We start from the raw sequence: 27,798 nt of genomic DNA on the forward strand, positions 1-27,798 counted from the left end.
GGAGCCACCGCTCTCTTCCCGCCCCTCGCCGCCGGGCAGCTCCCCCAGGGCCGCCCTCTCTCTGCCCCGCAGGGGTCACCCCGGCCAGGCCGGGACGGCAGGTGCAGAGCCGCCTTTCCCTCCTTACCTTTGTGCTCATCATCCAGGTACCGGACGCGCAGCTCCTCCTCTTCCTTCGCCTGGGAGCCGTAGCTCCTCCCGGCCGAGGGGAGAGCGGCGGCGGCGGCAACGCCTCCGCGCAGCGGGGGCGCGCGGTGGCCGGTTCGGCCCAGGGCGGCGGAGGTCGCGGCGGCTGCGGCTGCGAGCCTGAGCCGGGCGCGCAGGAGGCCGAGCCCGCCCAGCGCCGCCGCCGCCGCCATCGCTGCTGCCGGCGCCGCCTCAGCCTCTCGCGGCCCCGGCCCCGGTCCCGCCGCCCACGTGACCGGCTGCGGCACGCACGGGGCGCCGCTCCCCCCTCCCCTCCCCTCCCCTCCTCGCGGCGGCGGCTCCGCCGCCGCCGCCGCTGCCGCGGCCCGGGGCCGCGAGGAGGGGGCGGCTCGGCCCGGCAGGGCCCGGCTCCTGCGCCGGCCCTCTCCCGGCTGGGGAAAAGGCTTGTCAGTCAGGGGAGATCTGAAACTTGACAGAAAACCAGCCCCATCCTGGGCCGCGTCAAAATCAGCGCGGGCAGCAGGGCGGTGTTCTGCCCCTCTGCTCCGCCCTGGTGAGACCCCACCTGGAGCACTGCATCCAGGTCTGGGATCCCCAGCAGAAGAAGGAGAAGAAACTGATGAAGTCCAGAGGAGGCCATGACGGTGATGAGGGGTCTGGAACACCTCCTCTACAAAGACAGGGGGAGGGAGCTGTGGCTGGTGAAGCCTGGTGAAGAGATGGGGAAGAGAAGGCTGTGTGGACACCCCATAGCAACCTTCCTGTATCTGAAGGGAAGTTCATCAGGTTCTGTAGTGATAGGACCAGCAGTAATGGGTACAAATGAAGAGAGGAAATTTAAGTGAGATTTTGGGAAGAAGTCCTTCACTGTGACAGTGGATGAGACACTGGAATAGGTTGCCCAGAGAAGCTGTGGGTGCCTCAGCCCTCGCAGCATTGAAGTTGAATAAGGCTTTGAGCAACATGGTCTAGTGGGAGATTTCTCTGCCTACGGCATGGGAAGGGGGTTGGGACGGGATGATCTTTAAAGTCCATTCCAACCTCTTGACATTCTGTGATTCTCACACAGACTTTGAAATATGCAGGTCCATAGACAAATTTCTCATCAGTAAAAGCAGATGTTTAGTTTCATCAGGGCTTTATGATACTGCTGGAAGTTGTGCAGCACATTTATTTGCAGTGAACTTGAGAACATCCCACCTTAAAGGTAGCATATTCAGGCTTTGTTGTGCTATGTGTGGTGGCACCACAATGAGCACCCATGAACTCTGCAGCACTTGCTTCTTCCCCCACATCAGACATGCCAAGGCCTGGTTGTGGCATCAGGACTGAACAAAGAAAAGAGCTATGGTTAATAACAGAAATCAGGTAGCACATGGTTCTGTATGCTGCAATAAAAGACTGCTTGAATTGGCCATCCTCCTGTTTTGGGGCTCTCAGAATCACCACTGTGTTGCAAAACTAAGGATCAAATTAATACGCCTTGGTGTTTAGAGTTGAGTTTAGGTCTCTAAGCAACGCTGCCATGGTGTCTGCTTTGCCTTCCATTCACACCAGCAGATATACCAGCATGAAACAAGTCAAACAATAAAAGCAGTAACAATGGAGGTTGAAGGTAGTTGCTATGTTTTGTTGTGACTTCACATGATTCAAGACTGCTATGACCTGTTTCAAAATGGTTGAGATTTCAGCAATCCATGTGTTAATAACATAACAATTTAGTTGAGCCAGAACATGCATTAGATATAAAAGAAGTTGACTTGTTTCCTTACACAGGGCCTGGCAAAGGTTGTTGTATCTGTAGTTAATGCAGGTCAGTGATGAGGCTCTTAAAAGTTGTGAAGTTTGTCTTCTTCAAGTTTATTTCCTTCAAATTAGCCCTTGAGAGGTGAAATCATGCCTCTGAGCTACCCAGTGCCATTTTCATCATTCAGTATTACCTAATCAGGGGAATAAAGCTGTACTGCTTCAGAGCAGAAGTTCAGGTGGAGCCATTTTGGTGGTTGTTTCGGAGAACTAGCAACTGCATTCCTTCATGTGGTTGCTCAGCAGCTCCTCCATGCCTTCCTTCTGGAGAAGTGAAAGTCTAAAAATAATGTCCTATTTGTTCGTGTGGAGCACCATGAAGGGCAAATGTGCATGTGGGGGGAGGAATAGGCATTTATTACATTTTACTGTTTAAACAGGGTGATAGCTTGTGATTCACAGCCCTTTCCACTGTAGAGCCCGCAGTATGCCAAAGACTTCCAGTAGAAAGAAATAAAAAAAATTTGTTTGCAGTTGAAGAACATTTTAGTTTATGGGAAGGAATTTTGAAACGTCATCGAATTACATCAATAGAAACAGAGAGACAGCACTATTCTAAAAGATGCAGAAGATAAAAAGGCATTAAAAGCAGAACTAAATTCACTGCCACGTCGTAATGTTGTCTTGAAGCTGAAGGCAGACATTTAGTCATATGCAGTGGCTCCCAGACTGAAGAACTAGTGAACACGTTTCTGAACAAAGGTCAATAAGTGCAGTCAAGCCAACAGATTCATCTCCATTGTAGAAACACCCAGTCATTTTTAAAACAAAGAATTTTGGAAATGCAATTTTCTTTTACATGCTACTGTCTGATTTTACTTTCTTTGTGTGAGAAGTGAAAGGAAAATTTAATTTCTGTTTATTTTTTCTCTATTAATGTGTAAAACTGCATGATATGATAGGCATATGTGTGGTTTATTGCAGTCATTTAATACTACACTGCATTTTGTAATACTGTGTATTCCTCCCACTCCCTGACATGCAAGCATAATTCAGGACTCAAAGTTTTCCATATTCTCTTGTTCCCTGATTTTTTCACTGTAGTTTACTTCTAAAACACAGATTTGGGGTCATAGCAGTACATGAAAGGTAAAGTATGCTGACATGGAGATTATTATTTAAAGATATATCCTAATTTTAAAAAATGGAACAACTGGACAACAATTGTAAGTAACTACCTAAATAACATATCACACTTGGTAGCCCGATTGCTGCTGCTACACACAGATATCCAAGTGTTGATACTTGATGATGGGTGAAATAAACTGATTATAATAAATCTTGATTCAGCCTCCCTTATGTCCACAGAAGCAGGGAATGAAAGTAGAACCAGTGTAGATGGAGATTAGCTCACCAAATTCTCTGTACTCAGCTCAGCTTCTAGTACAGTCCCTCAGTCATCGTCTAATCCAAGGGGAAAACTTGAAGGTCCTTCACCCTAATTAATGTTACATTTGAAGTTACCTTGAAAAGCTTATTTACATCAGGTTACAGGTTCTCACAGTGTACAGGACTGAAACTGGCAGGTGAAATGTGCAGCCCCTTTGGTAGCCTGATAATGGCCTTTGTTTGATAATATAATCTGGAGGGGGGTGGTTGAGGCTTGTGGTCAGGACAGTGCTGTTGCAGTTTACACAGCATGGGGCAGAGATACAGAAATTGGGAGACTGTTTATGTGGTTTGTGGAGAGAAGTTTCTTCATAATACTATTCTGCATGTGTTGGTGCATGGCACCTGCCATGGTTCATTTTCTAGAGGAACAATCTCTCTCCTGATTAGGTGTGACAGAAGCATGTGATCTCTAAACTTCAGATCTAAATTAAGTGCCTAAAACCAAAGAGTGTGAAACTACTTGTAGATGTTCAGTTAGGAATCTAGTGCTATTAAAAATGCTAATAAATTATTTGAAATGAGAGAGAAAAATAATTGAATGTGTATTTATATAATATGCAGCTTTAATGTGAACAATTAAAGGGTTCAGATGGTATGTACAATGAAGCAGTAATATGGGAAAGGAGTCTCACCTAGTTCTAAGATCTTCTAATTTCCTTACATTGATGTATGTAGATGCGGTATAACAAATGCTTTCATTTTCTCTGGATGAGCCTATCAGTGTCAATGGGTAAAGTAAAAAGGGAGCAATTTTTAGAGGAAAATGTAGCACCCAATTTTGGCTTTTCAAACTAAGTCCTTTGTCTGTCTTCTGAATTGAAAAGTAATCATCTCTGTAAAGGGATTGTGATATTTGAGAGTGAGATCCGTCAGCTATCCGTCCTCTAAAGTTGGTTTGCAAAGGTTGTTTCAATTTCACACCACCCACCAGAAGCATTTGTCTCTTCTAGTTTTCACATATTTGGTTTTTAACAACAGCAGGATTTTTCTGATTATTGTGTTATACAGTTAGTACCCTTGCCTTACCAATCTTGATTTTTAACTTTTTGTAAAACCTTTTTGATATTTTCAAACTGATAATGAGAAAGACATAACCCTTGTTATGTATTTATTATTAGTAAGCATATAGCACACACAGCATGTTCCCTTTTTGGCACTAAGCCTATTCAATATGTTTTGCAGGCAGCTGTTTCCTTAGATTGTCTGTTTTCTTTCTTCTCAGTGCAGCTTTAAGACTGTAATGCCAAGATATAAGATGTTCTTACAACTTATTTTTTCTCTTCAGGAATTACTCCTACTAAACTTAATTTACTTGGGTATCCTTACAAGCTTGCTTACTTGGAACTAGTTACCCAGCTCCAGCACATGTTATTAAGAGCTCTACCGTGTGTCGCTCATGTCTTGGAGCACAGAGCAGATTTTGGCTTTGAATAGTGTCGGCCCCATTTATTTGTGCATATACTCCTTCATCTTGAAAATAGAGACAACTGCATTGGATTAATATAATGGAAAAGTGCATGGCATATGTGAGCCAATTACAGGGACTTCTTAAAATCCTACTTCCCAAAATTGTCGGGCCATTCTCTTCAGATCGCAAACAAGACGTAATGCTAAAACAATTACAGGAACACAAACATGCTGAGCAAGGCCTCTTCCATGAGTAATTGGCACTAGCAGTCACAGGGATACAGCTCTGTAATAGTGGAAGATCAGAGCCTAGGGAGGCCCTTAGGTACTTGAAACTGGAATTGAGCAGATATTTATTAAATAAAATTTGTAGAATGCTTTACTTTGAGGCAGAGTGCACAATTTATCCCTAAAGGACATTAAATGTTTTTATGAAGTTAGACATAAACACAGATACTGAAAACAGAGAATTTACAGACAATGAAGATTCTTAAAAACATATATATTTATATGTAGGTACAACTCTTAAATATGTGCATGCTGATACATCTCCTTCCACCAAAGTTTTTAAAAAGCTTTCTCGTGTTTTTAAAGTAGCTCAACACATCAGAAGATTTACTGAGCCAGCTAAATAACTATGCATTCAGGCAAACTGCAAATCAATCTAACATTATTTAGTACTTTTCTTACAGTGGATGTACCCCGTTCTCTTAAGATTGTTAAAATAATTTCTTTTCTTCGTGATCAGGCAAACCTTTGTCTGAAGCAATACTTCATTTTCTTATTTATATCCTTCTGAAGAACTCCAGAGCCAACAGTGATACTAACTGTGCTGAGAGAATCTTTGCTTTGGCAACAGGCAGGGCAAGCTCTCCTGTAGTATATAGATGGGTCAGTGGAAGCTGCACAAGAAGCACCGATACCAGGGAGAACACGACTAATATAATCAGCATTTGATTTAAGGTATTTGACATGAAATTCTAGTAGAAAATGGATTTCCCAATTTTATCAGGGTACTTTTATCTGTGGTGAAAGGCTATCAGGGCTGCTGCTAAGGAGACAGTCAATATTGTCAAATCTGTGATGTCAAGAAGGATAAAATAGAGCTAGGTGTTAGCCCACAGAAAGAACCATTTCGCAACAAACAAATACTATCTTCATCAAAACAGAACCATCAACATTATCTAAATGCAGAGAGTGAGGTTTTCAACTACGCAAACATTTGGTGAAATGAAAAGGGAAATTAATTTGAAGTATATTTTTTAAACACTTTTTAATTAAAGTAATAAGGGACATTCAAGTACAACTCTCAATGAAACAAATTAAAAATTTCTATCACCTTTACAATGAGGAGATGAAAAATATTTTAATACTTCTGTCCTCATGTAATGTGATTTCTAGTGAAGAGAAGTTACCAAGAACCTCTGTTCTGTTTGAAAGCAATACATTTGTCATAAAGCCAGCTCACTATGAGGAGCTAAGAGAAGCCTGGTGTTTTATGCTCAAGTAATGTAAAAAAATGTAACAGAAAAATGAAAAACACTACATAGCCTGTTTTTATAAGCTGTAATTCTTTATTACTCTCCATGAGCAGGCCAAGAGTTAAGATGTATGCTACATCATAGTATTTCCTTACATCATATAATTTCTGCATATGATGTAAGTATACCTTACATCATAGTATTTCTGAATACCATAATTACATTTCCTTTCTGTTTAGCTAATTCTTTTATTTTAAATTTTTTTGGGGGCATGTCTAAAAACAAAACTCAGCTTGCAGTCATTGTACTATAGATAATACATGAAGTTTAAGGTATTGTTCACTTTTTTGCTAAAAACTGCAGCATTTTTAAAGAAGATAATTGCATAGTTACTGCTTGAAAAATATTATGCATTATGCACAAATCACTCTAAAAAATGTAAGCTTACATTTTACGATAAAAAATGCATTTGTGTTCATTACCTTTCCCTTTTAGTCTTTTATGATTAACAGTATGCTGTGCAGAGTTTTACTGAATACATTGCATTCTTTCTAAAGAATGCCTCACATTGATTTTCACATTGTATGGGGGAAACATTGGAATGTTTTTTGATCTTCTCTTCATTTTCATTAGACTAAATTATGTTTTACACTCTACCCTTAACTATATTTTTCTGCATTCTTTATTCTTTACATACTGATACAATTAAGATACTCTGATAAGCTGAATAAGCATTTTCAGTGAAAGCAAATTCAGTCCCATATAGAATTCTTCTATTGTCATAAAGAATCTGCATGACTTTATGACCCAAATTTGCAGGAGAGGGCAAAGGTTAAACAATCACATTCTTCACATCTCACATGAATTCTAGATGAGTTGGAAAACTATGTAAGCAAAGGACTCTGTCAAAATGGATTCATCATAACATTTCTTCTATTTAATCATCCCATTGTAAATCACTTGCCTATGTAAGAAAGCAGGGTCCTTAAGATCAAGAGCAATGAACCTAGCAATTGGTATATGAAAAACAAAGCATATGAAAAACAAAGAAAAATATGCACTAGCTGGCTAGCATGCACTTATGTGCCTGGTCACAGAATCAGTGCAGAGTTATTCACCAACAGCCAGTGAACTTCCAACAAAGCATTTTTCAGATTTCTAATTTCTTAGCATTCTGTTCCATGTAGGTAAAGCCTTATAAGGGCTATATAAAATAAAGGCCTTGTTACCTTTGTAAAATCATGGCTCAGCCTGTTACTTAGGCTAAGTGGAAGGGAGCTATGGGAGAGTGACTAAGCTGGAATAGGGGTAGAGAGACGAGCTGCGTCACTGCCCTGTGTCCACATCATAGGGGTGATTGGTTGTGCCTTAGAACTATGTAAACTGATAACCAGCTAACTGCTTAAAAAGGCCTGGTTTTTGCAATAAAGCAGTTCTCCTTTGCACCTGCTTGGGGACTCTGTGTCACTTTGCTTAATACAGTATTCCATAAGGAATTTGTTTTTGTAGTTCTGTAAATAATAGGATCTCATATATGAATCAATTTTTGCAATTTTTTAAAGCTAAACATCAATTAAAGAAAACATAAAAAAAAAACCAAAAACCAAAAAACACACCACTTGTTTGCAAACTCATAGCATTTTATTTCTAGATGATGTATCTTTTTGTGTATATCATTTTATGTCTGGGAGGTGAAATTACAATCCTGTTCCTTTGTGCATGATGAAGTATGTTTTACCTGCTAAGCAGAATACAATATACCATATATAAGACTTAAAAAAATGTAAACCAAATTTTCTAGACTGAGTCAGTATGTTAAACTAATATTGCCCACAGCCTTCTGCTTCAAAAATGGCCCCTAACATTCAGAAACTTTGCAGCATAGGTGCTGTTTCAACAGTGTACCTGGGAAAAAAGTTAAGAATATGATTTTCCTCTTCATTGGAGTCTTTCAGACATGCCATTATCCTTTGGAAGATGCAGTCTACCAACAGGTGAAAGAAGTAGAAGTATAAACAAGAATGGGGCATTTCTATTTTATGAAACAGTATTTTAAAACTACTTAGTGAAAAAAAGGTTCCCAAGATGTTCGGAAGAGCTAGTAAACACTGAAAACTGAAATATATATTTAATACGATTGGGTATATTGGGACAGTTCTACATATTATTCTTAATACATGTATTAATCGGGCTCTAATCATGACAATATTGATATTTTTTGCAATGGAGGTGTTGAATATCCTCAGCATCTTTCTACTATCTCATCTGGGCTCCCTCTGCCAGCGAAACTCACAAGGAATATGTTATACTTCTCTGAATTCATGCATCTTGAGCAGAGAAAGACTACACAATCCTCCCAGTAGCCACAGCACAGAAACTTAAAATTCACCACAGAATAAAACTTTTGTAGTTTTCTTTGTAGTTTTGATATCAGCACAGCTTCTGGTTCCTCAGTGTTACTGTGAATCTTGTCAGTATAGTTTCAATTGTATGCACTGTAGGATCAGATTGGAATGAGGTGGAACCACTGAAGTCTGCTTTGATCCTGAAATGAGATTTTTACTTAAATTTCTTATGTCACTTGTAGCTCTTTAGTCTGGAAAACAAAGAGTAGGAATTTGACCCAACAGAAATCTACATCCATGTGTTTATCTGCATTATACTCAAGGTCCTTCATAACAACAGAATTCAGCTACAGAGAGTGCTATTTACAGAAGACAGACCTCATTATGTAAATTGGATTTTGCTGAACTAAAAAGATTTTTTAAAATAAGTGCTTTTTTTGATTCATTATATTAAGCATGTAACAAAAACAAAACCTGTATGTAACCTGCATGTAACAAAAACTTACTAAGACAAATTAATCTACAGCCATGTTTCTAAACAGTTGCCTGTGTTCCAGTTTTTCAAAGTTAAGCCTGAAATGTTCCCAGCATGATTTTTCAGGAGATGGTGAGAGCCTACTACCTCTACTGAGCCTATAGAGCACTGTGACAAGTCATGAAAACCACCATGTTTTGAGTTAAGTACACATGAATAAGACTAATGAATGTGTCTGGAATTTTTGGCAATGTCTAAGTTCCACAGAGGTTACATCAAATATTGTAAACATCTGAAATAAATAAGCACTGTATGGTCCGTCACACAGAATTTTAATGCTAAAAAGTGGAAGTGTACTCAGCATTTATATTCCTTTCTCCACTTTTTTAACAGTCTAATGAAATCTAATGAAATCTAGACCCTAATGAGTCTAATGAAATCTTGCTTGCTCATGATCTTGTTTCCCTTTTACTCAATCCTGTGCTGGATTCATCATAACCCTGTGTTTAAAGCATCAGTCTGTTGTCATGGAAGTGATTGATTTTACAAATTCACTTAGAACTTCATAAAACTATCAAATATTTTTTTAAAAACTGACTGGAGAAGAAGAAAATTGTTCAGATACTAAAGCTTGGATAACAACATAAAAGGAAAAATGTATAGGGATATACAAAGAGTAAGTGTTTTATTACTGAATCTATTGGACGAAATTTCTGTTTTACTAAATATAGTGTTGTTTTTAGAGTTGCATGTAAAATACATGTACAAGTGTATCATATAACCAACATGGAACTATTACATATACCAAAACAAAAGTACACAAAATAGACACAATAGTCAACAAGAAGTGAAGATTATAAGTGGGTTTTTTAATGTTAATGATTAGAAAAAAATACATTTTAATTAAGAGTTGGTACATATACTCTTTATTCATTACTGGAAAAGTTAATTGAAGTACCATTTAAAGATATATTTAAATTAATGTTGGTATGTTCACAAAATGACATTTCTCTAAGATCAGATTTTGCATGTCTTTTTAGTCATTTTTACTGTATCGAAGTTTTCAATTACATGTGTTGGCTGAAACTTCTTGCTAGCTATATTATGTGGTCTGTCAGACTTGTCAGATACAGTATGTCTTCGAGTAAAAATGCACTTACAAGATGCTCAGTGGCACCAAGTGAGCTACATTCTCATTCCCACCATAGAATGTAACCAGCTGTTACACTTTTACTAATAGAAAACTAACAACAAAGGTAATAAACAGATAATTGCAACAATTTGAAGACAGCAGTTTTGGAAAAAAAAAAATTAAGGAGCTGCTGCAGCCTTCCGAATATATTTGTTCAAATCCCATCAAGTGGCAAAGCAATTTGTTTCATCATAACAAGACTTTGTGGATGGGATAAAGTATTTAAAATATATTTTGTCAGTATTTCCCTATTGTCTAGCTTAGATTGTTTGCTGCTTACATTGCTGTTTTGGCTATCCCAGTTTTAAAATTCCCACTTTTCCTCGTGGAGGTTCCAAAAACCTGTGGAGCCCAGCAGTGCACCTCGGTGTCCTAAAAATTGTGTGTTGAAATATTCTTTATCATACCTCTATCATGTTTGTACAGAGTAACAAAGGCCAAAGTGCTTACATTAAAGATATGTCATACAGGCAGGCCTCACAAAGGGTGCAGGTGGACATGTAGAATGTAGAGTGTAGACCCTTTTTGTTCTGTACCTTTTCTAAAAAAGGTACAAATGCCCAGATCTTGCCTAATCTTGGAGCCAGGAGATCAGTGGAATGTGCAATTTGATCTGAAGAGATGGAGAACCACCAGCTACATATGACCTGGGAGATCTAAGAAAAAGGACTAGATGTCCTCTTGTTTCCATTCTACCTCCAGGTTAGATTTTTGTACAAGATAAATTTATAAACCACTTCCAGTACTGGTTTTATGTGGTATTTGAATACTTACCCTGTAGTAGTAACAGCTGCACATATAAGACACCAATCCAAACCTCATTGGAATCAGTGGAGAGTCCCACTGAAAAAAAAAATACTGGCAGTGTTTTAAAGTTGGGAGGTCAGAGGTTGCTGATAGCTAACATAATCCATCTTCATAATAACAAGGAGTTTATGCTGCTTGAACTTATCTTATTAGTATTTAATTGGAAGCCAGGCATAAACTTCTTTCAGTCAGCACTTCATTAAATTCGCAAGCATTCCCACACACACTTGTGTGTGGGATGCAGAGTAGATGAGAGACATTTGACTACTTGGAGGCTGACTTTGGCACAGAGCTATTCATACAGACACACTGTTTCTTTTCCATATTTGAAGAGAAAAAGCAGAAAACTATTTCATGCTATACAACAATGCTGCCTATATTTGTCCCCCTGTACACACTATGAAACAGTTTACTCTTGTAATAAATGTCGCCATTTAAACTAAGATTTGGTATGATGAATACCTGCCACAGGCTTTGTCTAATTTTAAACCCAAATGGCAGAGTAATTTCTGAGATTTTTGCAGGAAATTAATTATCTTGAGAGATATGCCAGCTAGCCCTTTTATCATCTCCTTGTCTTGTTACAGAGTACTATGCTTCATCAGTGACATCACTGGAGTGCCAAGGATGTGCCTTTAGCTGACTTTTCATCCTTCTGTCAAAAGTCATGCAAACAGGCTAAGTTGTAGTATTTCAATCTTGAAGGACCTAAAATTTAGAAAGCCATGTTGAAACATGGCAAGTGTGTCTTAAAGAAAAGTAGTGCCATATGGTAATGTAGAGGCAGTATCATAGAGGTAATTAAATCCATGCAAATATCTGCTAAATATGTTTGAAAGCACTTTTAAAGCTACATTTTCTATATATTGACTATAAGGACCAAAACAAGGTACAGACTATGCCCATTTGGGTTTTTTTTCCCCTTGGAGGAACAAAGAACTGCTCTAAGGTAAGAAGTTATTAATTCATGCAAGATTATCAAAATAATATGAATAACATTGTATGATCTATTAGCATCAGTTCAGGCCATGTTCTCACATAGAAAGGTAGCCTGCCCTTAGACATAAAAGGGGGAAAAACCATTTGCTTCAAGGTAGCATAAACACCTGTATGAGAGGCATCAAAGATGAAGGAAAAATAGTTAGCAAACTCACCCTGACTCCCAATTTTTGTTGTCTAAACGCACCTGTAAAAGTTTTCAAGTAAAATGGTGTAAGATCAATTAATTTTCTGGGGCACTGGGCTAGTCAGTCATAAAGGACCTGTAAAATTTCTCAGGTAATTTTTAGATGACCTTTCTTTATTCTGCCTCTCTAAGGATACCTTGTATGCAAGAATCACAGTTGCAAGGTTTCCATGAGGTCAAATGGAAAGTAAATGCAGTCTTGATCTCAACAGCTGCTGAAAGATGCTTGCTACAAAGGGAGAGGAAATTTCTCACCCTCTCCCAGGAAAATGCCAAAACTGACTGTAAGACCTGCAGTTTTCCCTCCTAATAAGCACTAAAGATACGGGAACAATTCTACATAAAATTGAACTTTCACCTCTGACGTATTTGTTTTTCTCTTCTTAATGACAAATTACACAAGCAAAATTATATGCATTTTGCTAATGCTCTTTTACCCTAAATGGTTTCATAGAGTGCTCAGATTCAATTCCCCAGTTATGCCCTGACATTGCTGGCTATAATTTTTGTTATGCTATAATGCTACTGAATTATTTTCTTTTATACATGTAGGAGTTTTCAAAGATTTCCAAAGAAAGTAATTCCTTTTACAAGACTTGGCAGACAAACAACAAAACATTGGAAGAGAAGGGAAAAAAAATTAAAAAGAAAAAAAAGAGAGTGTTGTCTTTTAACTGAAAGAATATAAACAGAAAGAATATATGTTCAGCTTTTATATACATCAGAAAATTTTAGTACAAAACACTTTTTTTTTAAATTTGGGTGTTTAAATTAAATCAGACAACTGGAATTGGATTATTGTTGTGTAATTCATAAAAGGTAACATTTTTATTCATTCAGCTATCTGAAAAATAATTGTAGAAAACCTCTGCAGTGTTTTCAGCTGAAATTAAAAGTATTTAATATGTTTCAAGTATTAACACAGTAAAAATCCAGGTACCACTGAACTGAATGGCTGTATTCCTTATGACTACATTAGGGACAAGATTTTACTTTATTTCACCCTGGAAAAAAGTTTTCTCAATTTTTTATGTATCCTTTTAATCTGAATTATGAATATTTCTTCTGTGTCCCGTGGCTTGAAGTTAATTTAGATGTATTTTCTCATTAACTGTGTTACTAGAAAGACATAATGCAATACCAATCACCTACATTTGGAAGTGACTATGGGTTTTAACTGTTTTAATCTGAGTACATAAAAAGGTCTTAATTTTAGAAATTTTTAGTTCCTCACTCTGAGAAGCCCATGTTCCATAAAAAATAAGTTAACTGAGAAGGGGTGACTCATAAAAGCAAGGAAGGATACTGAGTCTTGCTAGATCTGTGTTTACAGTGGTACATGGCACAGTCAGAAATAGAAAATTTGTATTTAAATTGTGTTAGGAGAAATCAGATTAATGCAATGAAAACAAGGACATTTCTATAATATAAACAGTGAAATAATTTGACAATTTTTAGGTTATCCTAAAAATAGTGAAGGGTATGTCCTGTTGCATTGGTGGCAGATGTGACTTCACTGGATTTTTCCAATGCTGGTGTCTGTGATTCATTATCTGAAATCAAAGTAAGGAAAAGTGTTGGAAATAAAAAATTGATGTCTAGTCAAAGGTATTACAAATACCTTGTCTTAACAATGCTATTTTCCAAAGTAATTCCTATGTATTTCTACTACTAAAGCCTAACTTATGTTTCAAAAACACCTTCATTGGGCTGTACAGATTTTTCACATCATAAATATGAGTTATCACAGCTTTCTGTTTATCTGCATTTTTTAAGTAATCAACTTCCTTCTTAGATTTGTAGGCAAATTTCTAGCCAATGAGCTAAAGTTTTTTTAAAGAGATTGGGTTTTCTTACAAATATAATTCTTATTGTTATGCAATTTAAAAATCGCAATGATTTGACCTTTCAAACAGGAATTGATGAGGTGAGATAAGTGTTTCATTAGGTAGGAGTCAGATACAGTGTAATAACAAGTCTTAAAGATAATGAAAATAATTTATAAATCAAATATTCCCTTCAAAAAGTGTGATTATGAAAAACATGTATTTCTAGAATAGAGCCACAATTCAAAAAGCATTCAGAGAGCAGAGGTAGCCGAACTACTGTTTTGACATTTCCTTGTATTACAAGGGAAGAGTAAATTTTCAGTAGTGCCCAAAATCAGACCCAGAACAAATCAAAATGGCTCTATATGTATTTTTACATGCTATGAAAAAATAACATGCCATCCAATTACACTAAATTTCACTCTCTAAGTTTTTATTTGTAACAGTAGTGATAAACTGAAAAAAAAATTGATGAACAGGAGGTGGAGATAAAAGTAAAACGCTAACACTTAGTGTAAGACAGTGAACAATACCACCATCTTGCCCCTCTTTGTAAGGACTGGGAATATTCCTTTTTCTATGTACCACTGACTTCTATGGCCTCTCCACTACTACATATAATTTGGTCGTACATTTATTTTTATGTAATTCTATGTTGAACAGGGAGTTGGGCTCCATGATCCTAATGTGTCTCTTCCAGCTTGAGATGTCCAGTGATTCTGTGATTCTATGACATTACTGGCAGTGGTAAATCCAAGTACAGCTGAGCCTAGTTTCCCAAGTAGGGTCCCTCATAGTTTGTATAACTGCATGAGTTCCTTGAAAATTATCTAAACAATGATTCTTTATTATACTTATAAAACAGCAATCTGATTAGCACTGTTCCCAAGTACATTGCAAATACTGATTTTTATACATTCATTCGGAGGCAGAGAAGGTTAGTTGAGATAAGCAGCTAGGGCAAAGACAGATTACAGGACTGCACAAAGGTTGATCTAAAGGAGCTTCAAGAAACAGACTATTTATCCCCTTTTCCAAAAAACTAACATCCGGACAAATCGTTATCTAAGGTGCCTTTAAATATATCCAGCAAGGGAGACTTCATAGCCTTCACAAATAATCTGGTCCAGCACTTTTCAACACATTCTTTATGTGAGTTGTTCTTATTGAGCGGTTCTAACTTTCCTTGCTTTTGTTTTTGCCCATTGCTTCCCATCTTATCACCATTGAACAGACACTGATTATCTTTATCTTTGCAGCAACATTTTAATGTTGTATTACTCCTTAGTCTTTTTTTTTTTCCCCAGGTTAAGTAACCTTAGTTTTCCCAGCTTTTTTGTGTGGGCCCTGCATTTGGTGAGCTTTTCATGGCTCTATTCTGGGTTCTCCACTGTTTGGATTTTGTTTTGTATTCTTCTTGAAAGTAGAAGCTGAAAAAACCCAGAGCCATAATAATGCAGAATTTTTTTCCACATCTTTTAAACTGTTCCTCTGTTCGTATGTCTCAATATGTTTTTCTTCCAACATCATAAATTAATAACTCATGATCAATTGGTAAGCCACGTCACAGGTCACAGCCATGGAGGCTTGTTGTGAGGCAATTTATGCTCATCACAGAATTATGCAAAAGAACATACTCATTTGAATAAAGTGTCTTGTGTTTACTGTTGAGTATCATCCATTCACTTGCATATCTTTTTTCCAATTTGGCAACTTCATTTTCAGTCTTAAATCTCTTTCACTTTACACAGTCTCTTACAGCTTCAGATTGTCTCCAAATTTTATAAGCACATTATTACAATTTGAAATTTTACTGAAAATCTTTGACATAGGAAACTAGGTGCAGGCTACTGAAAAATACCATATGCTCCAGGTTTTGTTTAGATTAAAAAACTGTTAACTCACCCTGAGTTTTCATGTACATGCTTTTACCGTCCCCATCTTAGCAGTTTCATCTTGAGCACACATCCCTAGCCTAGTATACATCTGTCATGTGAGAAAAAAGACCTTTACAATAGTCAAGATATATACCATCTATTTATTCTTCCCTTCTCCATAGCCAGCAGGGGCTGTAGTAGAGTAAGAGGGATTCACGTGTTCATCATGAACTCCTGTGTATTTTCTACACTAACTTGGATGTGTTGGCAAGTAGATTGATTCATAATTTTTCAGTGTGCCACCCATTTTTAAAAGAAGCAATCTATTTTTTTTTCTCCCTAGGGTTTCACCCCATTACTCAAGAATAGCTACTACAAATTCTGTGATACCTTCAGATGATTGTTTGAGCAAGGATTTCATCAATCATTAGTTTGAAGTTGTATTAATGGGTTGTATTAACAGGTGAAATACTTGGTATCTGCCAATTTGGAAGTATCAAGCTCAGTGAATTATTCTCATGCTGTCCTGTACAGATATTGTCTTGGCCTCATGCTTATCATAATGTTGTTAGAGAATACTAATCAAAAAATACGAAACCCATTAATTTTGTGCATTATCTCTCATTATTTTCTCTTCTTTTCTTGCAATTCTCAACCTTACAGTGCTGATGTTCTTGTTCCCAGTGATGTTTTTCACTCATTTTCTACTTCAGATCTCCATATGTGTTTACAAACCTGAACCTACTTTCCACCTTTGGTATGTTTTGCTTATGTTTGATGCCAGTGAAATCCATCATTAAGTAAATTGCTCCCTTCCTAAATTTTCGTACTTTCTGTTCTTAGTATCGCTGCTTTACCAGTTTTACTAAAACTTCTACTTTGACTTGATACCCTGATTTCTGCATTTTTTTCCAGTTTGCTGATATCATGTTACATTGCACCATCTTTTTTAAAAGTAAATCAGCCCTCATGTCACAGTCCATAGTTCCTTTACTTTGCACTCTCGACATTCTCAAACTCCTTGGTGAGAATGAAACTTTAAATCTCTTTCACTACTGCATACATCACTCTCTGCACAAAAGATTATTACTAATGCATTCCAAGAACTTGCTGAGCAATCTGCATACTGTTCTGTAACTTCCCCAAAGTCACACCAAATTTCTGCAGAATTTAGCTGACGTTACCTCTGTTAACCACAGAACATCTTTGTTGTGTGAAAACCCAAATAAAGATAACTGTGCATTCCTTGATCTAATATGCACCACACACACCTACATTGCCAGATCCACCCTCCCCTCCCCACAATTCGGAGGGTTACAAGTAGAACCATTCTTCACATGTTTGGAATTATTTTTGCTTCTTCTATACTATCAGCTTTCAAGATGAAAGGTAAGGGAATGTGAGAAAGAGAACTTTTGTCAAGCCTAGAAGGCACAGAGGTTGTTTGGGCTCACTTCCTTCCTGAGACATTTTGAATACAAAAAGGAGAGTACAGTGCAAAGTTTAGAAAACAAAACCCTTAGCTCTACATCCATATCATATCTTTGGTAACAGCAATATGAGACAGAATACAGTGTTCAGTGTACTTTCATAGGTTTGATCCACATGTTATAAAGATGGCACAGAAAATTAGACCAGTTGGTTTTCCTTACAGCTGGAATGTGCCTTACCTTGTAATTTTCACAATGAAAATAATGAGATGATTGATCCTACAATTATTTTCTTAATTATACATCTCATTTTATCTCATTTTATTCAGTAAGACAAGACTTTAACCTAGGGTCTGAAAGATTATTAAGTGGGCAAAATCCTCTAGTTAAAATGTACTCTTATTTATAAAGTACTCTTAATGTTCCCTAATCCTTTAGCTGATGATTGAAATGTTTTTTAGATAATAATATATGCTATTTTATCTAGTTTAGGGTCTTTTTCTCGGTAAACATCTGTGGAACAGAAGGGATGAGTCTTCTCTTAAAAATTGTGGGAACACATAAAATATACAGTACACTTCCTGTTATAGAAGGCTATTTATTAGTCTAAATACTTGTGCAATATTTGGCAAATGATCAAAACTAGTTTCCCCTAGTGTGTTTACAGTGTTCTAAATTAAAAGCAAAGCCCATGTTCAAGTGGCATTTGTCATAGAAACTGAAATGTTTCTCTCATGCTGCATGTCATTGTACTTTCTACTTGACAGGATAAGCTCCAAATGTTGAGCACAGAAATTGCAGCAAAGTTTGTAACAAAGTTCTTGAGAGAATTAGACTTGCCATCTAGCAATTCTTTTTGTAAGAACCAAAGGAGCCTTTTCCCCAGTGTAGGGTCTTTTTTTTTCTCAGACTGTATGTTTACTTAACTTTCTGCCTGATGCTGTACTTAATCAGCTATACTGAGGGAAATTCTTTTGATTTCATTGCAAATTCAGTTGCTCTTTATCCCATTTTAATGTTCTTTCCCATAACCTTTGAGTGGTAAAATGGTCACAGACAAGAACATCAGGCTCCCATTTCTCTAGTGAATGCTTCAGAAATGTACTAAGACATAAATTTAGCAAAAGTTTTGAGTAGATATTGCTTCTGCATCAAACTCTGAAAAAATAGCTTGGAGAGCTACAGAAATGCACTTTCAGTGAAACAAAAATTACTCCCCGCCATTCTCTTTTCAACTCAGGTTCAAAACCTGATGGAACAATAAACTGGTTTATTATAATTATTGTTATCAAAGGGGTTTTGACAAGTTTGAGAGAAAACTGGGTCAGTTCATAATAGCAGCTTTTGAGTATATTTCACCATCACCAAAGTATTCAAAAGCAATGCAACACTTAATAAAATGTTGCACAGGAAAAATGTGCTTGGGTCATGTTTCATTTATAAATAGACAGGCAAACACATAGACTGTACCATTTCCAAGAAAAACACCTCCTATTCCAGTAACCTGTCTCTCTTTTCATATCTCAGATTTAGTAATCTTTTTACTGAATTGCAGACTGCCCTTGGACTTTCAGTCATCCTTGAAATTAAATAAAAACTATTGGCATCTGTAGTTATATTTCTTTTTTCCTTTACCTAAGTACCTTAATAACCATGAATAGTCCTGACTGAAATTCTGATGGGACACTCTACTGCACTTCAGGAAAACTACCATTTGCCATATGCAGTCAACTGGTCTATGAATATTTTAGGACTGCAACTTCAGCTGAATAAGGGATACAAACAAGGAGGTCAGCTTTCTTTAGGATCACTCTAAACATTTTAATTTTTAAATTTAACTGGGATTATTCATTTATGCTTAGAACCTATAAATGCTTTTTGAGGAGAGGCTGATAAGGACCATAAAGATAGCTGAAGAAAGAAACATTTCAAAGTGAGCAAGGATGCTGAAATCAAGACAATAGGCTTTGGCTAAACTGAGATTTTAATCAGTAGTTACTCGTGGGGCTGGACTAATGACTGTGATTTCCTTATTTCAGGAGATAGCTTCAGCAACCTGTAGAAAAATTGAGCAAATAACTACCTGCAATGGATGGGAAAGTGAAATATCTTCAGGTAGTTCATTACTACTACAGATAGAAACTCTGAGATCTGCCCGTGGGAGTTGACAGGAGAGAAACACCTCTTAGTCAACAATTGTGGGACATGTGGAAATTACTCTGGAGTGGCAGCAGTGTTTCTAAGTCCATTGTTACCCAGATAGACTCCAATGCTCTTCTAAGAAAAAAGGCCACTTCCAGTCAAGTTTGAAGACATAGTATGTACAACTGAAGAAGAGAGAGAAGACTGGTGTGTGATCTCAGACTGGTTTCTGTAATCTCTTAAGGCCACACTTGAACAAGAAGAGAATATTTTCCTTAAGAAACATTATCACATGGATTTAAGGTGAGATGGATTATCAGAAGAAAAAATTAACAAAAGCATGAAGCAAGCGAGTAAGTGAAAACATCAGATTCACAAATGTGACATCGACAGATCGAAACAGATAGTGATAACATGGAACCAGGAGACTCTCAGGCTTTTGTAACTACTTGGATTCATTATATGACATCATATTTATAATCTTCTGAGAGCAACCTGACTTTTTGTACAATCTGACGTGGTAGTTAACTGTTTATTCACATCAAACATAACACATGAAAGTGAGAAGTTTGTAGCGTTTTTAGCAAGGGCATTTTCCTTCTCAACCTGCACTTGTTAAGAAGATGAGAGACATGAAAAAAACCAGAGTGGTTTCTAAAGAATTCAGACTGCAGAAGTGGTTTTCCTCCCTCTGAATGTCACCTACAGGCCATGCTTTTGGTTTTTTTATATGTGGAGAGACTAGCGCAGAGATATTACATGAATCATATTCAAGTATAGATCATAATCTCAGTATAGAAAGAGAAAATTCCCTAGTGGACTCTGAGATACAAACTATTCTTTTTGATTTCCGTGTATATATCACTGTGTTGCTAGGACTTACAGTAAAATTTATTGTTGATACAGAAATTGTACTGGATTAATATATAAACCAAGAGACTGTATCTCCCTTCCATAACCTTTTTAACACTAGCACTGAGTTATTCTATAGGCAATTAAGAGAAATCTCTGGAGTGTTATCCCTTGTCCTTGTGGGAAATTTCAAATTCACAGACATTTACTGCAAATACCATACTGATGTTACAAGCAAGTCTGGGCAATTCCTGGAGCTGCTTCAAGATAATTTCTTGCCACAAATCATCCAATTAGAAAAGATGACTTCCTATATATGTTATTTGTTTATAGAGAGGTACTCATGCATATGATGGTAGGTGTTTGTCTTGACCACAGTGATGTTGAAATGGTTTGAGTTCAAAATTCTTAAGGTAATAAGAAAAAAGTTCAACAGTGTTTCTACTGGGAATTTCAAGAGATCAAATTCTCAGCTACCCAAGGGGCTACTTTGCAGTGTCCCCTAGGAATATGCTTTGGAGGCCTCTATGGGTGCTGGTCAGCCTTAAAGAACCACTGTTGATAAGTGTGGAAGCAGGCCATCCTATTGTGTCACAGGTCAAGCAAGAGGGACAGAAGATCATCTTGGCTTAACAGGGAACTCCTCTTGGAACTCAAGAAGAAAAAAGATTGGATGATATCTAGAAGATCAGAACTTGCAGGAAGTTCATATATGTTCACAAACATAGGAGATGGCATGCAAGACCAAAACTCAATAAAAGTTGAATGTGGCCAGTGTTGCACTCAACAGCAAGAAAGAACTTGTAAAACATGTTAGTAGCAAGAGGAGACTCAAGGAAAACAATGGATCAATTCTTGTTGAAGATGGTCCTGTGACAAATAGAACTAAAGAAAAACTGAAGGTATTCGGGGTTTTTTTTTCCCCTCAGCCCTTAGTAAGGTAAAACCTCAGAGTCAAAGGACCACAACTGCAGGAACAGTGACTCTCCATTTGTGCACAGAAATTGTAAGGGGCCAGCTATATCACCTGACTGTTCATAACATCGTGAGACCTGGTGAGGTTCATCCCAGAGTACTGCAGGAGCTGTTGGATGTGACAGCAGGACCCCACTCAAAAGTCATGGGTGTCCAGAGAGGTTCCCACTGACTGGAAGTTGGCCAGTCATTTCAATTTAGAAAGGTATGCTGGAAGACACAGGAAACTACAGATCTGTGAGTCTAACCTCAGGGCCTGGAAAAATTGTGGAGAAGATACTACTGGTCATGAAAGCCATTTCAAGGAAACATAAGCATCAGGCATAGCACGGGTTCACAAAGGGAGGCCCTGTATGACTAATGTGTGACATTTCTACAGTTAGGTCACCTGCCTAGTGGGTAAAGAGACAGAGATGGATGTGGTTGTCCTGAATTTTCATAATACTTTTGATGCTGTCCCTTAGAGCATCCTTTTGGACAAGCTGTCCTGCTGTGAGATGAACGGGTGAACACTGTGCTGAGTGAAGAACTGGCCTGTTGACATTCAAAAGCATTTCCTTACTGAGAGGGTGGTTGTATACCAGGAAAGACACCCTAAAAAGATGGTTGATGTCCCATACCTGGTGATGCTTTAAAAGGAGGCATTTGGACAACACCCTCAATAACAGACTTTAACTTTTTGTCAGCTGTGATCAGGCAATGGGACTAGATGAGTCTCTAATTAAAAATTAGGAGATAATAGAATGCTCAACCAAAATGCAACTAGAAAGTAAAAAACTTCTCAAAGCTGTTGCTCCTTTGCTGTGTTTCCTACTGTCAGTGCTCTCTCCTCCAGGACTTCAGCCAGCATCCATTCACAGGCTTGTGACTGTTGTGTTCTGGGTTATGGCCACTCAGGATTTGAAGACCTGGGCAACTCACTTCAGTGCTTCATAATTCTTACAGCAATTTTGTTTTTACTCCTTTTTCCTTTGTTTTTATTCCAGTTTGAAACTCTCTAGTTTCGGTAGATGCCACCATCTCTCACCCTCCCATGAATCTGTTCCCACTCTTTTGGTATGGGATGTCCCCATCCTTAGAAACACTGGGTTGTGCTGTGAGATATCCCAACACCTTGTCTGCTCCATGTTGAACCAGCCGTGGCTTCACAGAGCATCCTTACTTTAAAGGATGGAGCCTATCTTATTTGTCAATCTGCCTCCAGGACCCCAAAGAGGACGCAGTGCCTGGATGAGGTCTGACGCATGCTGAGCAGAGGGAATCACCCTAGTTCCTTCCAGCTAGAGAACAAAGGTAGAAGAACAAATGCCAGAGCAAGGTGAATGCTGCCTGTGATGCATCATGGGAGAAAGCAGGAGAGACCAAAGGGGTGGCCAGCACTGTGGAGTGTGTGGAGAACCCGTGGGACTTTGTCCTGCAGCCTCCCAGGAAGGCACAAGTTGTTGCTGACTAAGCCCTCGTGCTTCATGTGCCTGGATATGTTTGTCATGGCCAGAGCAAACTGGCAGGACTCTGGAGAGGCACAGCCAAGGTCTCAGTGTAACTGTCTGTCTTGTAGCACCAGTGTGAGAATAAGATGACAAGATGGGGAATGAAGTTCCCATCTTGGTGTAGAGGTAACCCCAGATGCATGTTCTGAGACGGTGTACCATGGTGTTGATGACCCATTGTGATATCACCCGGAGATGGATTGTGATGCTCTTGATGGATGGATTGTGACCCAGCATCCCTCACTGCTTACAGCTGGGCACCAAGTTTCACCCAGCCAGCTCATGCCCAGACACATCTGAAGGACAGGATGCCATCCAGGGAGACCTAGACAGGCTCATGGAGTGGGCCCACGGGAAACTCATGAGGTTTAACAAGATCAAGTACAAGGTGCTGCAACTGGGTCAGGACAAACCCCAATATCAACACAGGCTGAGGACGAACAGATGGAGAGCAGCCCTGCCCAGAAGGACTTGGGGGTGCTGGTGGGTGAGAGGCTGCACATGACCCAGCCATGGGCACTCCCAACCCAGAGAGCCAAACGTGTCCTGGGCTGCATCCAGAGCAGCGTGGGCAGCAGGGCCAGGGAGGGGATTCTGCCCCTCTGCTCTGCTCTGGTGAGAGCCCACCTGGAGCCCTGCATCCAGCTCTGGGGTCCCAGCACAGGGAGGACATGGAACTGTTGGAGTGATTCCAGAGGAGGCCACCAGGATGATTTGAGGGATGGAGCACTTCACCTATGAGGAAAAGCTGAGGGAATTGGGATAGATTAGCCTGGAAAAGATGTGGCTTTGAAGTGACTATCACAGCCTTTCAGTACCTGAAGGCAGCCTACACCAAAAATGAGGCAAGACTATTTACAAGGGCATTTAGCAACAGGACAAGGTGGAATGGGTTCAAATTGAAAGAGAGTAGGTTTAGATTAGATATTAGGAAGGAATTATTTACTGTGAGGGTGATGAGGCACTGGAACAAGTTGCCTAGGGAAGTTGTGAATGCTGTGGATATTGTCCCTGGAGCTGCTCAAGACCAGGTTGGATGGGGCTCTGGGTAAGCTGTTCTAGCTGAAGGTGCCCTGACTATGGCAGGAGGGTTGGTGATGATCATGAAGATGATCATGAAGGTCCCTGTCCATCCCAAATCATTCTATCGATCTGTTACTCCTCCTGTGCATTTTGCAATGTTTGGAGTGCTGAGTGAGGTCTTTGATGTTGTCATTGTGCAAGGAGAGTTGTTTGTTGCAGCTCTCTGTGTTCAACTCCAGAGCCATTGAAGGATTTTCCCCCTCACTGCCAGGTTTAGGCATCTGGGACATCTGCACCCAGAAGGTGCACTTGCAGCAGCAGAGGTGAGCTGGGAGGTGAAACCTACTGGGGAGCTGAGATGTTTTCCTTCCCGAGGACCAGGGCATTTCTATCACTCTTTCTGGGTCCAGGCAATAGCCGTAGTTCTTCTTCCCCATCTAGAGTGAAACTTGCTGATACGATGCTGGTGAAAGGGACAACTCATAACCCCAGCTCCTCTCAGGCCACTGCAGAGAAGAGCATGGCCACAGAGATGGACAGCTGCTGTCCCATCTGCCTGGACAGCTTGAAGGAGATCAGCTACATATTTCCCTGCCTTCACCAGTTCTGTTACACCTGCATCCTGCAGTGGGCAGAGAACACACCCAAGTGCCCCCTCTGCAAGAGGAGGATTCTATCCATCCTGCACTCCATGGAGACAGAAAATGACTACATGGAGCATGTAATTACATTATCTGAGACACCATCCATCATTGTCCACCAGGCAAGAGGAGACTCCAGATACCCTGACATCCATTTCTCTGGAGCATCCCAAACATGGTCTGCAGAAGGAGTGCCCAGGCATCCCGTGGGCAGCCTCCAGCCTGGGGAATGGATGGTACTTTTCTGGGACCATCCATGCCTCCTAGAAACCCTAGTGCTCTGGGTCCGACTGAGGCTGAGGCAGATCTTCAGGAACAACTGGATGGAGGCAGACCTCGTGGAGGACAGTGTCCTGGACATCCTGACCAGCCATGGAATTGATGAAGACCAGCTGGTCCAGATGCTGGGGGTCTCCCTCCAAAACCATGCGGCGACATTTGTGCGACAGCTTATCCGTGTGGCTGTGCGACAGTGCAGCAGGGAGGCCTGTCGTCTGCTCACACACCAGCCCTACCTCCCTGCCCAGGTCCCAGCCCTTCTGACAGCCCTGCAAGATGCACCATGGATGAGGTGCCCAACACCGCCTCCTCTGCCATGGATGCGGATTTCAGAAGCTACCCCTCTGTACCCATTACCATCACTGTTGGAGCAAGAAGAGCCCCAGGAGGAGCCAGAGGAGTCTGTTCCTGGGTCTCCACTTCCAGACAGGGCAGTGACCCCTCTCCTGAGGGGCCATGGTGACCTCTGAAGAGGCAGGCAAGTGGCCCTGGGGACTCTTCAGCCACCCCTGCATCTGTGACTTTGGAGGATGCCTCAGGGGTTAGCCACCAGCTGGGGCATGCAACAACCCTCTAGGGCTCCCAGTCCCCCATATCCAGCTATCCAAATAAAATCAATGCATGGAAACTCAAAAAAAGTCTTGACGTTACAAACAGTACAGGTGCCATTTCTCTCCTTTTTATTCTCCCATCAGACATGTAATGAATGGCCAGCTACAGGCCCATTGCTGCAGCCAGCCCCAGGGCAGATATTTCCAGCAGGGGGGTCTCCAGGTTTGTGCCCCACAGCCCATCACCCCAGGCCACTCATGAGGCCTTGGTGCTGCTCTCTGTGTCACCCAGGGGCATAGCCTGCCAAGGCAGGAGCCCCTAGAAGTTCATGAAGGGGAAATGTAAAGTCCAGCCCCTGGGAAGGGACAATGCCAGACTGGCACATGCATCAGGCTGCACAGCAGGGGAGCAGCCAGGACAAGGCACTGCTGACAAGACACCCTTTTCCTCCGCTGGTCCAGATCTAGCCTCGGTGCTGGTATTTCTGCTCTGCTCAGAGAGAGCCTACCTGTGCCAGATGGATGCCAAGCAGCTTTGTTTGAAAGCTTTGCTTTTGTCTAGTTTGCAGAGAAAGAGGCTGAGGGGTGACTTCACTGCTCTCTACAGCTTCCTGAGAGGGAAAGTGGAGAGGGTTTGCTAATCTCTTCTCCCTGCAATCCAGTGACAGGACATGTGGGAATACTTCAAAGGTACATCAAGAGAGGTTCAGACTGGACTTAAGAAAATATTTCTTTAGAGAGTGTGGTCAGACACTGAAACAAGCTCCCTGCCTGCCAGTGCCTTAAAAGGAGGCATTTGGACAATGCCCTACATGAAGGGCTTTAACTTCTGGTTAGCCCTGAAATGGTGAGGGAGTGGGACTAGATTATCATTGTAGGTCCCTGACTAACTTGAAATATCCCATTCTGATACCTGTCAATACCATCAAATAAGTGGTGTTTTTCCTCTTCATTTATTTTCAGTGACATAAATATTCTTTAAAGAAAAAGCTAAGAATTTACTGCTTAAGTAATCTCATTACAGAAAATGAGAAAATGTAACAATTCCTTCTAGTCCCATGCGATACTGATAGTTCATATATGTTGTCTGTTATTGTCACTTGTCCAATATAGTTTTGCTTACACAAATATTTATGTTTGCTTGTTCACATTTTTAACCATGAGGCTTTTATAGAACATATGCCACCAAGTCTTTTACAGAGCACATGTATTATCTATTCATGTCTATACTGTCAAGAACACAGAGAAAAGAAAACAGTGTTCTGCTAAAATGAAGGTCATTGCATTTTACCATATTTGGTACGGTAAATGCTTTGATATTTTCTGATTTTTATACAAAGCATTAATGTCTCATCTTTCAGGGTTTCATAACAGAACTGCCATGGAAATGAATGCATTATGTTCTCAGTAAATTTATATACCAAATTAAAGAGAATTTTTGGAAGTCCAGATTGTTAGAAGCTTGTTTAGCATCATACTATAATGGATACCAACACTGGCATGTACAGATAGCTACAGGTAGCCTGATTGTTTTATATGTCTAAGTCATTAAGTGAGATGCCCACTTGCACATCTAAGAATCTGAAGAACATGAAAAGGTCCAACAGCTGGCTAATGTTTTGAGTTGTGCATTGACTTGTCAGGGGACTGAGGGATGGTGGAGGAAATATTGACCTTGTTATCTGAATGTTGGTAGTATTAGACAGCCATTTAACTTCCTCAGAATGTTTGGACTGATGCAGGCTTTTTCAGATAAGGTCTCTTTCAGATGCACTAGAAGCGGAGAGGATGCTTGCATGCAGGAGACAAACCCACATCAAATCATGGCAAAGTCCCATGCCCTGTGCTCTTCCCAGGCACTTCTGTTTGTAATCCTGTGGACCTCGATAGTGTTTCAGAGGGAATTACTATAACTCTAGTGACAGCATTGTGATCAGTGCTTGGGTAATAGCTGGTCAACTAATAAATAGCATAGAAGCATTCCCACTATTTTTTGGAGTCCTGAAACCAAATGTCTTTTGACATTTTCTCTTCCAAGCAAATAAATACTGTGCCTCTTCTCTGACCTTTTGCTCCTAATTCACCAAGACCTTCTAGAGCTGTCATTGAATAAATAATAGTTGAGTATCTGGGTACCTTCTGTTTTGTAGTGAGGAATTTCTCTACAGTTCCAGTAATATGTATTAAGTGATTTATATATCACTATTTTGTCATGAGAGGTAGCCTTACAGATAGAACAATCATTAGTTTGTGCCAGGAGGAAACTATAAAGTGTGTATCCTGGCAGTGTTGCTTCTCTTGAGTGAGTCCCTTATTGTACACAGAAAAAGTCTATTTCATCAAAGGAAGTAGAATTTAACACTGAATTAAAAGTCCTAGGATTCTGCCTGGTGTTTTTAACTTTTGATCTGGCACTGAAACGGAACAATATGTTACTTGTTCTTATGCAAGAAATACCAAAAATTCTTTTG

At 39.6% G+C, this 27,798-nt stretch overlaps 2 protein-coding genes across 2 annotated transcripts in view; one reads left to right on the plus strand and one right to left on the minus strand.

Annotated features, from left to right (window-relative positions):
• Nucleotides 1–361, minus strand: part of AUH (AU RNA binding methylglutaconyl-CoA hydratase) — a 114,016-nt gene extending 113,655 nt beyond the window's left edge. Inside the window, exon 1 of the mRNA XM_036403421.2 lies at nt 128–361. Within this exon, the coding sequence (XP_036259314.1) occupies nt 128–359 (232 nt within the window). The 5' untranslated portion in view covers nt 360–361. The remainder of the gene's footprint in view (nt 1–127) is intronic.
• On the plus strand, nt 94–27,747 carry LOC129047023 (uncharacterized). Its single transcript, XM_054517903.1, has 2 exons — nt 94–146; nt 19,414–27,747. The coding sequence occupies exon 2, from the start codon at nt 24,215–24,217 to the stop codon at nt 25,244–25,246; it is 1,032 nt and encodes a 343-aa protein (XP_054373878.1). The 5' UTR covers nt 94–146; nt 19,414–24,214; the 3' UTR covers nt 25,247–27,747.
• The last annotated feature ends 51 nt before the right edge of the window (nt 27,748–27,798 follow it).

The sequence above is a fragment of the Molothrus ater genome, chromosome Z (assembly GCF_012460135.2).
Source record: "Molothrus ater isolate BHLD 08-10-18 breed brown headed cowbird chromosome Z, BPBGC_Mater_1.1, whole genome shotgun sequence".
NCBI lineage: Eukaryota > Metazoa > Chordata > Aves > Passeriformes > Icteridae > Molothrus > Molothrus ater.

What these genes read in the sequence shown, in the direction of transcription:
- LOC129047023 (XM_054517903.1), top strand. Translation starts at nt 24,215, where the DNA reads ATGTTTTCCTTCCCGAGGACCAGGGCATTTCTATCACTCTTTCTGGGT.